General features: G+C 40.6%; 1 protein-coding gene across 1 annotated transcript in view; it reads right to left on the reverse strand.

Moving 5' to 3' along the window:
- Positions 1–688: 688 nt before the first annotated feature.
- The window catches only part of LOC102301769 (zinc finger protein 135), a 25,622-nt gene continuing 11,284 nt past the window's right edge, over positions 689–15,026 (reverse strand). Inside the window, exons 2-4 of the mRNA XM_005913848.3 lie at positions 12,853–14,447; positions 9,733–10,132; positions 689–3,888 (exon numbers count right to left, since the gene is read on the reverse strand). Of these exons, the coding sequence (XP_005913910.2) occupies positions 2,621–3,888; positions 9,733–10,132; positions 12,853–14,447 (3,263 nt within the window). The 3' untranslated portion in view covers positions 689–2,620. The remainder of the gene's footprint in view (positions 3,889–9,732; positions 10,133–12,852; positions 14,448–15,026) is intronic.

Below are 15,026 nucleotides of genomic sequence, written 5' to 3' on the forward strand. Positions count from 1 at the left end.
CCACATTTCCCTTCTGACGAGAAAACAGAATTGAAGAAAAACAATAAAGAACTGAAGTAAAAACAGAAGATAAGAAGGGAAGGAAACCAGACTGGAAAAATAGAAAGAAGGAACAATAAAGAAATGATTGAATGAAAATGCTGAAAGAAAATTAAAGTAATATTGTAATATTTTGGAAAATGTCCTTATTTACTGTGCACGGCAGAGAAATACAGGAACCATCTGCTTTTACAATCCCTCTCTGAAACTGTGACGCGTCCTCTTTGCACTTTGGTTTCTGCACAGAATAAACAGAAAGGAAAACGTGTTAATCACTGAGCGTTAGAGGATTTTCAGCCACAGATGAAGAAAGTTGATGCTTCACTCACAGAGCACGACATCAATAACACAGGTGTGTGTGTGTCTCTCTCTATTTGGCAGCCATGCATTAACAGTGGCTTGTGTAATAATTTGAGAAGCTGCTAATATGTGAGTCATGAAGATGATTTCTGATGTCACGTCATGTTAGGACAGAGTGTGCGAGAGAGCAGGAGGACAGAACAGATACTGAAGGAGTGCGAGGATGCTCGTTACCGAATCAGTGTCTAAGAAACTAACAGGTTTGGACTGAGAAAAATTAATCTTGGAAGGCAAAGACAAAGAACCAGTTATGAATCATTTTGTGTGCAAACATTAGAATCTGTTTTTAAAACACGCTGTAAATGCACACTGCTGCATTTCTTATCAAATGCTTTGCACAACAGGAGCTTAGCTTCATCTCGGTTTTCTCAACAAGTTCAACAATCGAGAAAATGAAAGCAACACTGGACTTGGTGGGAAAAGGGTTTATTTTGATTTACACACTTTAATGTAACACTGTCATTCTTTCAAATTTATAATAAACAAGCTATTGTCTTGACTTGATTAATAACTAAAGATGCATGAACAACACAAGTATACAACAGCAAACTGAGTGCCAGCCTTGCATCTCTTTTTTTGTCACACTGTTGCCATCTGCTGGACAAACCAAAGTGGTGATCAAGTCAAAACTCAAAGCTTGAGGCTGAAAATGTGGAAAAAACGTAAAGTGCAAGGCTACTAATGACGCTACATGTTGGTTCAAACTCAAAATTAATTAAAAAATAAATCCTTCATTATCTCTTTTTTTTAAGTGTAAATTTTCCCCTAAAAATAATTTCAAATACTAATTAGGTAACTTTCACCGAAATTCAATTAAGGAATCCAATAAATACAAACATTAAATTAATATTTTTCAATTCATCATCTTCAGCCAAAATGTTACATTTAGTTTTGATCATCATTTAGGAAATTATTGAAATTTTCAGGATTATAGATCCATGAATGTTCTCCCAAATTCATAACACACAAAATGCTTCAGTCAATTATCTCAAACAAAATCGGCACAGAGGGAAACATTTTTCTCCAATGATCATTAGGTTAATCAAAATAAAAAAAAGATTAATAATTATAAATAACGATGAATAAATGAAAAATAACGGCTGGATTAGGAGATACAAGTGCTGAATCAGTGCAGCTGTGACAGCTGGAGACAAACGTACAAAACAGAATTAATTTTGTGGTCAAACTTTGTTGACTGCCTTAAGCTTTCCAGCTGGTGGAGCGCTGCACCTTGTAAACCATCCGCTTGATGAGTCTGACTTCAGTCGGCATTTCTCGCTCCAAATGCTCAGAGAAAGCAAACAAAATCGGAGGCACGTTAACAATAATCCAAATTCTCCCAGCGTAGACAACGTTTGTTTGGCTGCTCACAGTAACAGTTCGTGCTGAACGTCCCTGACAGGCAGAGACAAATGCCATCATATGGCAGGAAGAGACAAACCATCCACAACAACAGAATACTTGTTAATGCTCCACACTGAAGTCTTACATCAGCTCAAAAGAGAGTGTCTTCTGCGGGCTCCGGGACAATGTGAGCCACAGGTTTTTTTAAAGTTTTATTTAAAGTCGTGTTTCATGACGCAGGGGCCAAGAATGGCCAGTAAATAGTTTTGGGACACCTACAAAACAAACAAACAAACAAACAAACAAAAAGCACTGCAGGACGATAAAGAGACCAGAGCCTCATCCAACGCAGGAGATGACTGAATCCATAAATGATGTCATTACAGCCGATCACTTTAACTGCTCTTGCCAATCCAGTGCAGGGTTGTGGGGCTGGAGCCCTAACAGCTCCCACAGAGGGGTACAGGGCCTGTCCAGACAACCAGACACACTCATTCACAGTTAAGGCAAATTTAGAGTTACCCATTTATCTAACAAGCATGTCCTCTGACTGTGGCACAAAGCTGGGGTACCCTGAGGAAGTCCAAGGGCATCCACACAGGGTGCCCCAGAGGGGAAGTGGGTTCAAATCCAGGAGCTTCTTTCTGTGGGGCAGCACTGTGGTAACTGCTGCGCCACCGTGCTGCCACAATTCTTAACTTGTAACATAAAAATGTCAAGAATCCCAACAAAGATTAATCACAAAAACAAAAAGATAGTCTCGAAACTGTAGACACAGATGAAGAGAGCAATAATTCTTGCAAGTCAGAGCCTCTGCTGTGGCTTTCAGCGACACTTTGACCCTTTCAGACCAAACTCCGTGACTGTGACCGCGTTTCTACCCCAAGTGAAATCTCATGTGTCGATTTAAACTTCCCTGCTGGGTAAATCCTTGATCACAAATGGCGCAACCAAACGGTTTCTCTCCTGTGTGAACCGTGATGTGAGACTCCAGGTGCGTTTTTCGGTTAAATTTCTTGCCACAAACATCGCAACCGTACGGTTTCTCCCCCGTGTGAACGATCATGTGCGTCCTAAGATGGGATTTGCGGTTAAATCTTTTACCACACACGTCGCAGCCGAATGGCTTTTCTGCCGTGTGGACGGTCATGTGCGTCGTCAGATGAGTCTTCCGTTTAAATCTTTTACCGCAGTCGTCGCACCCAAACGGTTTTTCTCCTGTGTGGGCTATCATGTGTATCTTTAGATTATTCTGATGCCTTGCTCTTTTGCCACAAATATCGCACACAAACGGTTTCTCCCCTGAATGGATTGTCACATGCGTCTTCAGATTCTGGTGATGTGTAAACCTTTTTCCACAAATGTCACAGCCAAATAACTTTTCTCCCGTGTGGACCCTCATGTGTGATTTAAGATTGTACAGGTACTTAACTCTTTTGCCACAGAACCCACAGCCAAACGGTTTCTCTCCCGTGTAAATTTTGATGTGCGAGTCTATGCTTTGCTTCCGTTTAAAACATTTCATGTTATCCAAACAGCCTGAAGAACCATTTTCTGAATTACGTCTGATGTGCCTCTTAAGAGACTGCTTGTAGACAAAATGTTTACCGCACGCAGAGCAGCTAAAGTTTTTTTTCGGAGTGTTATGTCCCGCCTCACTAGGAACGCCCGACTCGAGCTTTCCATTTTCACTGTCTTCAGTTTCAGGTCCAGAATCTGACAACGGGCCCTGCCAATCCTCATCACTGACCTCCGTCTCTGAAGAGTCAGAAGCCCCTTTAACAATATTTGTTTGTAAATGAGTACTGGGATCAGGTTTCCTGGCTAGTTCTAGTGATCTACCGTCCTCTCCGTAAGTTTCTATCTTAATCCATTTAGTCAAGCTGCTGCTTGGAGGCTCAGCCACCGTGCAGTCTTTAGTTTGGCTTTTATGAAGCTGTGAAAAATGAGGTTTCTCTTCATCATCTTCACTCTTTACTAGAATATTGAATGGAAACCCGGTGATTTCAGTCTCCTCGAACCCATTAAGATGCTCTCCCTCCTGACTGGCCCACAGTTCCTCCTGCTCCGTCTTTATGTGGAGGTGTTCCGAGTAATGCTGGTCCCATGGAGCCTCTTCTTTGATCACCACAAGTTGCTGAATATCTGCAGGCAACAATAAAACACACGTTTACATCAATAACCGATTTGAAATACACCGACACTCATCCTCAGCAGTTTGAAATCCTTGTAGTGTGTTTTAACTCACACCACGTATTCACTGAGTTTTAGGCTACGTCCACACGCACACGGGTATTTTTGAAAATGGAGATTTTCCGTTTTTTTGTTGTTGTCTTTTTTAAAAATCCCATCCACACGTAAACGCAAAATTAAAGGAAAACACTTCTAGGAACATGTAAAAGCAACAGGTGGCGATATATTCCTAACTGTGTAGAAATGTTGGCCAATCAGAAGTCTAGAAGCCTCGGTGGGAAAAAGTAAACAAAGCTGGGGCATAGAAGCAGAACTGAGTGGTATGTGTGGAGGGACAGTAGCTGTGTGTGTATGTCAGCATTTAAACACTGCAGAGAGTAAAATTAACAGTAACAGTATTTTGTTTAAGTCCGCCATTGTAGAAATTCATTTCACCGAAAAAAAACGTGGCGCACAGTGTGACGTCAAAAAATGCACACACCTTTGACGCTGCGTTTTCTCCGTTTTCCTCGTCCACACGTAAACGCAAAAACAGAGTTTTCAAAAATATCCACCCTGGCAGGCGTTTTTAGAAATCTCAGGTTTCAGTTACCGAAAACGCCGTTTACGTGTGGACGAAAGGTGCAAACGCACAGAAAAATCTGCGTTTTAAAAATACCCATGTACGTGTGGACGTAGTCTTAATAAGTCTCTCCGCGCAGCCAGATCCTGCAATTCCTCTACACACACTGTACGGGTCCAATAACCAGCCATTACTTCCAGCTCACGCTGGGCATGAACATCGAGCTCACGAAAAGCCGACAGTTTATGTATTCAGACTGCATCCATCAACTGTTCCAAGTGAGCTAGTGGTGCCCAGAGTGTGAGCCAGACAAACTGGTCCAATTATACTGCACAGCAAAGTATGATGTTAGGAATAGAGTATATCAAGATTTACCAGTCACCAGTTTTTCAACTAAAAATACACATCACATTTACAAGTATACACATTTCTATGGGTGAGGATCATTTAATACTGTTTTAGTAATTATAAACATTACTGTAATGTAATGATCATTGCCTATCTTATATTAAAAACCATTTGAGTTAATATCTTGCTAGAACAATAGTAGCAGCTGGGGTTTTTTGCAAATTATACCTTTGCTTGCACGTGTAAAGATGGCGTTTCATGGTCCCTGGCACTGTCATTTTTAAACATGCACGTTCAATTAGGGAACAAAAACATTCAACGATGACAAGGTCATTCAGAATATTTAGGTAGTCAGGTGACCTTAGTGTTTGAACACATTGTTTCTGAACTAACCCACTAAAGCAAGCTTAGACCTTAACACTGCCCAGCTGGTTGCATATAGTAGAAGGGCCGATGACAGGTGCATCAACTAATCAGCCTCTCTTCACCACCAGATGTAGCCATCACTCAGGATCAGGTAAATCTGGACTTAGACCACATGACCTTTTTCAATCAGTATGCTCTCTACCAAACTGAAGCCCTTTTTAGTGGTTTTCTTAAAGCTCAGCAGCTGTTTAGTCCCCATCCCTTGAATACTCTTTCCATTGTGCATGTGGAAATGCTATTTAACTATTAAAACACAGCCGAGAGTTCCACTGTTGATTTTTTTTTTTCCCCCCAATCTGACTTCAAACGCTTCAGTCATCTCCTGTCACGATCATTCAAGATTTTTTTGGAGAAGATTGTTCACCACTATATCCTTCCAGGTTTTAAAAGAAATGCATCAGAGAGATCCTGTGCCACTTTCAGTAATTTCAGTCATTTTCTCTGCTTAATTCAGGGCAATCTGAAGCTGAGTAACATCTGTTCCACAAACATAGATCTACATCTTCTGACATGGTGGTTTAAACAATGAGAAGCTCCAGTTTGCTCCACACGGCTAGTCTGCCAAGACTTATTTTTCTACAACAAAGTCTGAACTACAAGCTAATTTCAAGTTTAGCTTTTTACCAGGTTACATAAAAACTTACTGCAGACCTAACCTCCACAGAAGGTTACGGTCAAGATATGGGACATACAAAACCACCACCAACTGGAAAACAGTGCTGTTTCTCAGATGAACAGATGATCTCAGATGGGCCTCAGTCTGAAGATTGTAAAACCAACTTAAGCTTTGTTTTTCCCTGATGACCAAAGAAATATAGTTTCTTGTTTTTCTTTAAACTTTAAATCTAATTAATTCTTCTATAAGACTCAATATGGTGATCTAATCCTAACATAGAACTTTTATTTCTTGAAATTTTAAAAACTTAATTCCAAAAAGGTTTGAATGTTATTTAAAATGCAAATAAGAAACATAATTCAACCATATTTCTTTTTTGTAACCCAGTGGGAGCAGGTTAGTAACATGATTGGTTACAAAAAGAACATCTTAGAGAAGCAGAGTTTTTCAGAAGTAAAGATGGGCAGAGGTTTACTAAGCTGCAAACTTTGGAACTTTTTTTAGAAGAATGTAAACTTTTGGAGAATTTGAACATCTCTGTGCACAACGGAGAGTCTGAAAATCTATATTGGGTGCTCGTAATCTTCATGCCCTCAGGCGGCACTGAATTAAAAGGAAATTTTGCCATGGAAGTCAGTGCATGAGCTCAGGAACACTTCAAGAAATCACCGTCTGAACACAGCTCACGGTGCAATCCGCACTTGCAGGTCAAAGCTCCATCATGTAAAGAAGGAGGCACATGTGAACAGGACCCAGAAAGGCCAAAGTCTTCTCTTTAAACTGGACGGAAGCAAAGTGGAAAACTGTTCTGTGGTCAGATGGACCGAAACTTGAGATTCCTTTATGAAAGCACGGACTCTGCAGCCTAAAGAGGAGAGTCTTCAGCCCAGTCCGGACTCGACTGAGATACTAATGAGTCTAATAACTTGCACGGTCAGCATTTTTGCCAGCTTTCCTCTCAGCTGTTGAATGAATACAATTTTTTTTCCAGAACTGGTGACCACGCAAAGCATGCACAGATTAATAACTGTGCTTTTCCCATCACACTTACACACTGTGATCTGTGTTGCATCTAACCTCTTCCTACTTTTTCCCTAATACAGTTTGCTCTTCATTGTGAAATACTCTGCTTTGCTGCAGACACACATGGACTTTGACTAAACCATTGCAACAGCCATTCCACTGCAGATTTTCTTTTGTCCTACCACATGACCCAGTTTCAGCCAAGCTTTAAGCCATCACACAAATGGGCTCATATTTGACTTATGGCCTCCTATGGAAGCAAGAAGGTTCTTATTTGACACATTGCTTCAGAATAAAAGGCGTTAAACAGACTGAATATAACTTTAAAGATCTTACAAACCCACAGCACACTAACGTGTACTCACTATGAACAGTGCTTTTTAATACTACACACAGTGTGTGTGAGGTGTATTACGTGTTCAACCTCTTCTTCCATTTTCTAATGTTAGTTTGCTCTTTGTGAAATGCGCTGCTCTGCTGTAGACATGTCTGTGTTTGCGTTTTGTCATGCACGGCACACAAAGGCTCCATTATGTGAACATGTTCGTGGCTGGTTTGCCAAACCCTGTGTTGGTTTAACAACCCGATAAAAGCCTGTGCTCGTAGAAGCATGTATGGCAGCGCTAACTTTAAGTAATCATGTTCTGTATGACTTTATCAGGCTCACACTGTTGTGGAGGAATTCTCGCCCACTCCTCTTTACTGTGTTGCTTCAGATCATTGAGGTTTGCAGGAATTCATTTATGCACAGCTCTCTTAAGGTCCCACTACATCATTTCAATCAAGCTGAAGCCTGGACTTCAACTAGGCCATTGCAACACCTTTCTGCCCCCTTTTCCAGCCAGTCTGTTGCAGATTTGCTGCTGTGCTTGGAATCACTGTCCTGTTATATAACCCAGTTCAGGCCAAACTTCAGCTGTTAGACAGGTGACCTCACGTTTGACTCCTGGATGCTACGTCGCAACTGCTGTGGAGGCAGTTTTTCCACATAGTGCTTCTAAATGTAGGCTAAGTTTCTGAAACTGTGGACTACGTCACGTGTTGCTGTTCACGTCAGACATAGACTGAACACCTGCTAAGGAGCACACGGGTTTTTATTATGCCCTGATATGTTTAAGCTGCGAATACAGTCAGGCGTATTATAAAACAAGTTCTGCATAACCTGGATTTCTGTATGTTAGCCGGCTTGAGAAGACTTAAAACCATAGTCATGTCAGTCAGAGATGCAAGAGGAACACGTGGTAGGTATATAGAAAGAATATCAAAATATTAACAGAAATAAGTAGATGTGGCAATCACCAGCAGACACTCCACAATGCTGTATTTTCACAATAAAACAACATTTGAATTTTTTATATTTTGCGATATGCCGAGTACTGCAACAACATATTTCAATTCATCGCCTTTTTTAACTGCAAATTATGTCGCCAAAGTTAAACTTCGTCAATATCAGTTTTATCTAATAAGACAAAGTTTATCTCGCTTCAATTATTAATTAGTCTGCAGCTAAATGGAGTCAGGTTGGCAATTATATGCAATTGCATGTAATAAATTGTCAAGAATCACATGTCTGTGGACTCAAGTCCAAGTCAGACTGCAACTGTTTGCAGAAAGGTTTCCTCCAATCAGACTAAGTGGTCATGAGTGCAACAACTTCAAGCTCTGGGCAACCAGAATATGCAGAATGTGAAAAATACAAAACACAATCACTATTTTTGTAGATGTAAGGAGGTTGCTGTCTAATTTGTACTCATGTGACTGAACGATTAGCTTACCCTGAAGTACGAGGTAGATCTGTCAAGTTAAGGGTCCAGTGTTGGATGGTTTTTCAGTTGAGCCAATTTAATGCATGTTTAACAAGTATTTTAATTAATTTCATAAAATATTGATATTTGGGGTCCCTGTAACGATGCATCGACACCACACACCTGTGTATAGGCCACCCTAGCACTGCAAATAAGTCAACAGAGCAAAACATGGCAAAAAACTTATTTCTCATGCAACAGCTGCACATCACAGAAGTGATACTTTGAGGCTGTTGCTCATTTAAATGTATTATATTCAGGTTTGACACTGTTATCACTTTCTCTTGTTGTGAGAACCAACTATAATTATTTGGCTTATTTAATGTTCTTGGTAATAAACACCCCACACTACAGACTCTTTATGCATGCACAGAAGCAATGCATGAAAAACTGGGCACATCCTTACTGCTCAGTAGGCTGCAGCCAGGAGTCAAATGTGAGGCCATCTGTCTGACAGCTAAAGCTTGGTGTAAACTGGGTCATGCAACAGGACAACGATGCCAAGCACAGCAGAAAATCTGCAACAGAAATGCTGAAAAAGGGAAGAATGGACATGTTGCAATGGCCCGATCAAAGTCCAGACTTCAGACTGACTGAAATGCTGCGGCGGGACCTTAAGAGAGAGCTGTGCATACATGAATGCCGCAAACCTCAATGAGCTGAGGCAATGCCCTGAAGGAGAGTGGGCCAAAAATTCCTCCGAAGTCACACAACAGCGACTTCAAGTTATTTCTGCTAAAGGTGGTTTTGCAGCGGCTGAATCATGGAGTGCATTTAGTTGTCCACAAACTGTTTCTTCATTTGGGTTCAGATTTTTGTTCAATAAATAAACGACACGGTGTAATATCGGTTGCTATCCATCTCAGGCTGTTTTTAAATCATTTGAAAGACCCGTTAAGGACCTGATTGTGTCTTCATATCAAACATCTTAGATTAAAACCAAATTTATCCAGCCCCACGGCGAGCTAGCAGCTAGTTAGCGGTTTTCTCCAAATAAAATCTGAGATTATTCTCACCATCGGCTCGGTTAATATCAGCATCCAGCAGCTGATGGAGTCCGAGCGGTTTGATCTCTGGTTTTTCTTCAAACGGCAGGCTGTCAGCGGCGTACTGCTGCAGATAATCCACTTCGTCCATGCTGTCAGCGGCTATCCTCTTCTTTAAAACAAACTGTGGGCTCCTTTCAGACGAACCAGGCCTGCGCGGAATCGACTTCCGAACACAGACGCGATGTTTGCATGTCTGTCCGGACCTGATGCATGAATGTGTCACAGACACGGACTCTAACAGGGCGTCCACTCTCCTTGACTTCTTTTTTGGGGGAAGATTTGTTGACGTGTCTCCTGCGTTTTCTGAGCAGGCATCCGCTCGGGCACCTTTATCCCAGGTCACCGCAGCGACCACGAGATTTACAAAAAATCACAGCTGTGGGGAAACCTGCAGATTTATGAATCCTGTCACAGCGTGGGACTTCACTGAGAAAATTAAAATTCATTGTACCTGACAGGAGTACTTTGTAACCAACCTCGTGATATTTCCTTTAAAGTTTTGTATCCACAAATTAGATACAAAACTTTTCTAACTCTAAAAATAATTTTATGGCTTCTAAAAAAAGAAATAAATAGAACCATAGGTCAAAAGTGTTTTTCGCAGGAAAGAAGTCTGTTTAAAAATGTCTTCTGGCATCACTTCTGGCATTTAACATTTATTTATGTTAACATTTATTTTTCTAGATATATAAATTAGCTTATCGTTAGCTTATCTTTTGCACTTTTAATTTCTGTATGTTAATTTCATTACAACAAAATTCTGTCTTAAATGAAAGGGTTAGGTTTCATATTGAATCTTAGATAAATCCAGTTGTGGCTTTGAGCCTCCCTTGGAAAGTTGATCATTTGGTTTCTTAAGAGTAATTAATTTGAAATAAACATCATGATATTTATTTATTTATTTATTTATTTATTTATTTATTTATTTATTTATTTATTTATTTATTTGGTTGGTTGGTTGGTTGATTTATTTTTAAATCCTTTATTTAAACAGACAATCACATTGAGCTCAGTGTCTCATTTTCAAGAGCTACGAATACTGTATACAACACAGGCAGACACATAATACACTGTCCTAAAAACTTAAAAGAGCACTTTTTAATCGGAGTATAGAATTAATTAATCAGTTAAACATCTGGGATATAGAGGGGCAATGATGAGACAACCCCCCAAACAGTTATGGTGTTACAGGTGGAGGCCACTCTCATTTTTTCTGACTATTTTTTTCAATAGTTTTGCATTTGGCTAGGATCAGTGTCACTACTGGTAGCTTGAGGCGATATTTGGACCCTAGAGAGGTTGCACAGCTAGTCCAAATCCTCCAGGATGGCACATGAATATGTAGCAGTGCTAGAAGGTTTGCTGTGTCTCCCAGCGTGGAGGAGACTCCAGGAGACAGATCGTCACTCTAGGAGAACTGGACAGGGAAGTAGGGGGTCCTTAAACCAGTATCTGCTGACTGATTAGATTAATTTAGATGTACTGATGGGGAAGGCAGATGATGGTTCTGGAGGGCAGAAGGGGTGGAGTGTGGGAGGACAAGTGAGTATTCCAGTATGAGTACTGGACTGGAGAACTAGGAACCACTTACCAACAAGTAATAAGGTTTGGAAACCTGAGAGGCAAAGAGTGAATGTTTCAGCTGGGCTTTTATTCCAGAGGGGTGATGAGAAAATGGGAAGCAGATGTGCAGGCTGGACCAGAAAGTAGGGCAGCTCCACCCACGGGTGGTACAGTGAGCCAAGGCACTGCCCCTACTCCACCTGAGAGCAAGACAGAGAGAGAGGGGGAAAGAGGAACAAGGGAGAACAAAGGAGAACAGGCTGCTGAAACCAGGACATGTTTTTTCTCTCAGGTCCTGTGTCCAAATGTTTTTGGCTAAATATGAAAAACTGGATATTGCCAGAGACCATAAAAGACTTGAAGAACACCTAATATGGTGACGATCTGTAGTCTCTGTGTGGGTATAGTGTTTGTTTGCTCTGCTGATGCATTTTTAATGGAATCATCTACAACACTGTCTAAACATTTTTTTCAGAAGTTCTCTGCTGTGGTGATAACATGTTTTATTTCTTATCCAATATATTAAACTTTTTACACCAATGGACACTGTTTACATGATTCCTAAACCTAAAATGTAAATATATGTGTTCTCACCTGTGCCTCAGGTGGAGGTATTTGGCTCAGCTCACTTTGAAAAACAAACTGAGAAGATATTCATACTGTCAGTGATGTGCAGTTGGGCATGGGTTGCACTCACACAAGGTATGTCCACAGAAAAGAGGTTATCAACTAAACTGTTCAGTAAGACCCATTAGATTTAGATCTAAAATAATACTGCAACAAGTAATTCCACATCATTATTAAACCTGTATATGGGCCACCTTTACAGGTCACACAACAAATTGAAACATAAACAACCTATTTTAAACCACACCATGAACCAGCAAGCATAAGTACAGCCATAGACCCACAATACACTTAGAGAAATGTAGCCACAGCTATAAAAGTGCTAAAATATGTCTTAAAGTTGAAATTCTACAAAGCAGGAGAGACATTTTCTGTAGAAGTGCAAATAACAGCACAAAAGCTGGGGTCACTTACTATGACCCCTCTATATGGCCTCTCCATAACTGAAAACACTGCAGCTGTTTATGGCCATTTCTTCACCTTTCTTCATGATGTAATAATTTATAAATCAGAAAAGGGGTTGAAAAAGAACCTGAGACGTTTCTGCAGGGAAAAGAAACATTCAACACAATAATTTTAAAAACATACAAATCAGAATCAAATGTGCAAAGAGGTAGAGTTGGCTCCAGATCTTTGAGTTTGACACCTGTAATATAGGTAGTCTCAGTTTGTGAATGACTGACAGCTCACAGCATAAAAAAATAACATCACAGAATAATCAGATATCATCTGAAGCAAAGCATCATAAATACCCACCATCCTGGGTAAGTTCTTTTTTTATTATAAACTTTAAAATACACACATAAAAAAGTTTACAAATACGATGAAATCACGTACTTCTTACTGATACAGTTGCTGATTTTACAAGCATGGAAGTGCAGATTATTATGTGTGAATACGCATGTGTCTCTTTAGATTCCCCTGTCTCGTAAATCTTTCGCCACAAACACCACAGGAGAACGGTTTCTCCCCTGTGTGAACACCCGTGTGTCTTTTAAGTGTATACTGATGTCTAAATCTCTTCCCACAAACGTCACACCCGAATGGCTTCTCTCCTGTGTGAACTCTCATGTGACTCTTCAGAACCCCCTGCTCGGTAAATTTTTCACCACAAATGTCACAACCAAAAGGCCTCTCTCCCGTGTGGACCCGCATGTGTCTCTTAAGATGCGTATTTCGACTGAATGTTTTACCACAGTCGTCACAGCAAAATGGTTTCTCTCCAGTGTGAACTCCGCTGTGCCGTTTAAGACTCCCCTGCTCTGTAAATCTTTCACCACAAACATCACAACCAAATGGTTTTTCTCCTGAGTGGACTCTCATGTGTCTTTTAAGGTTGTACTGAAGTCTAAATTTTTTTCCACAGGCATCACAACTGAAGGGCTTCTCTCCAGTGTGGACTCTGATGTGGATCTTAAAGTGTGTCTTCTGGCTAAACTTTTTACCACAAAATCCACAGTCAAATGGTTTTTCTCCCGTGTGGACGGTCATGTGTATATTAAAATGTGTCTTCCGGCTAAATGTTTTCCCACAAATGCCACATCCAAAGGGCTTCTGTCCTGTGTGGATTCCTCTGTGCCTCTTCAAACTCCCCTGTTCTGTAAAATGTTTACCACAAATGCTACAACTAAATGGTTTCTCTCCCGTGTGAACTCTGGTGTGTGACTTGAGATTTGACTGATGGATAAATCTTTTTCCGCAAACATCGCAAGCAAAGGGCTTTTCTCCAGTGTGAATTCTCATATGACTCTTAAGAACCCCCTGCTGTTTAAATCTTTTGCCACAAAAACTGCAATCAAATGGCTTCTCTCCCGTGTGGACCCTCAGGTGTCTCTTTAGATCCCCTTGTCGGGTGAATCTTTTACCACAAACGCCACAACAAAATGCCTTCTGTCCTGTATGACCTCTCCTGTGTCCCTTTAGATTTTCAGACTGGCTACATTTTCCATCACAAACTTCACTCCCGAGTGCACTGCTCTCCTTCCAGCTGTTATCACTGTCTTCAGTTTCAGGTGCATAATCTGACAAAGGTTCCTGCCAATCTTCATCGTCATTATTACTGACTTCTGTCTCAGAGGAGTCTGAAGTTTTTTCATCAGTTTTTGGTTGTAAATTACTTTTTAAGTCTGTGCCATTGGTTGATTCTGGTCCTCCACAGTCCTCTGCACCAGCTTCAGCTTTTATCTTTTCAGCTGAGCAGCTGCTCGGAGATTCTGCCTCTGTGCAGTTTCCAGTTTGGCTCTGATGAATATCTGAAGACTCAGGTTTCTCTTCATCATCTTCACTCTTCACAGGAACAGCAGTGAACAGGACACCTGTGATTTCAGCCTCCTCCTGCCCATTATGCGGTCCTCCCTCATGACTGGTCCAGATTTCTTCCTCTTCCTCCTTTATGTGGAGCAGCTCTCGATCCTGCTGGTCCAAACTGGGAGACCATTCAGGAGGAATTTCTTCTTTAACTACAAACAGCTGCTGGACTTCGGCAGAAGACACTGAAACAGACAAGTTCAACTGTCACCCCAAATTTTTATTTATTATTTTTTTAAAAAGTCTACATTTTTCTAATAATACCGTAGTCAGAAAAACATGATGTGAGCAAAACTGTAATGCTGCATGATTATTTATCAGAAAAAACTCAAATCAAATACAATTTTAAACAATTTTAATTAAAAAAATAAAAATAAAAAGTTATCAGAGGGCACAGATAAGGCAGGAGCATTGTTTGTTTGTAAAAGGTGTGCTACGGCTTTTTATGACTGCAGACTCGTCTGCAGGACAAGGACAAGGAGGACTTCAGGGAAATGTGACAGGAATGCTCATCCTTGGTGTCTGTAACCGAGTCTCCCTCGGCCATTCTTTTCTACTTGGATGGTTTCCCTTTCCTTCGCTCACTTTTTCTCTGCTGTGGTAGAAAAACATTAATAAATAAAGTGTAAACACAACAGCTCCAGATAATTCTTTGGTTTTATGTCTCACCAGCTGGGCCCTGTTTCAGGAAGCCGGTTTAGTGGAAAAACTGAGTAAGTATACCCTGAGTTAACGAAAACGCTGGTTTTTCGGTTTCACAAAGC

Source organism: Haplochromis burtoni, unplaced genomic scaffold (assembly GCF_018398535.1).
Source record: "Haplochromis burtoni strain Fernald_Lab_line unplaced genomic scaffold, NCSU_Asbu1 Contig_6, whole genome shotgun sequence".
Lineage (NCBI taxonomy): Eukaryota > Metazoa > Chordata > Actinopteri > Cichliformes > Cichlidae > Haplochromis > Haplochromis burtoni.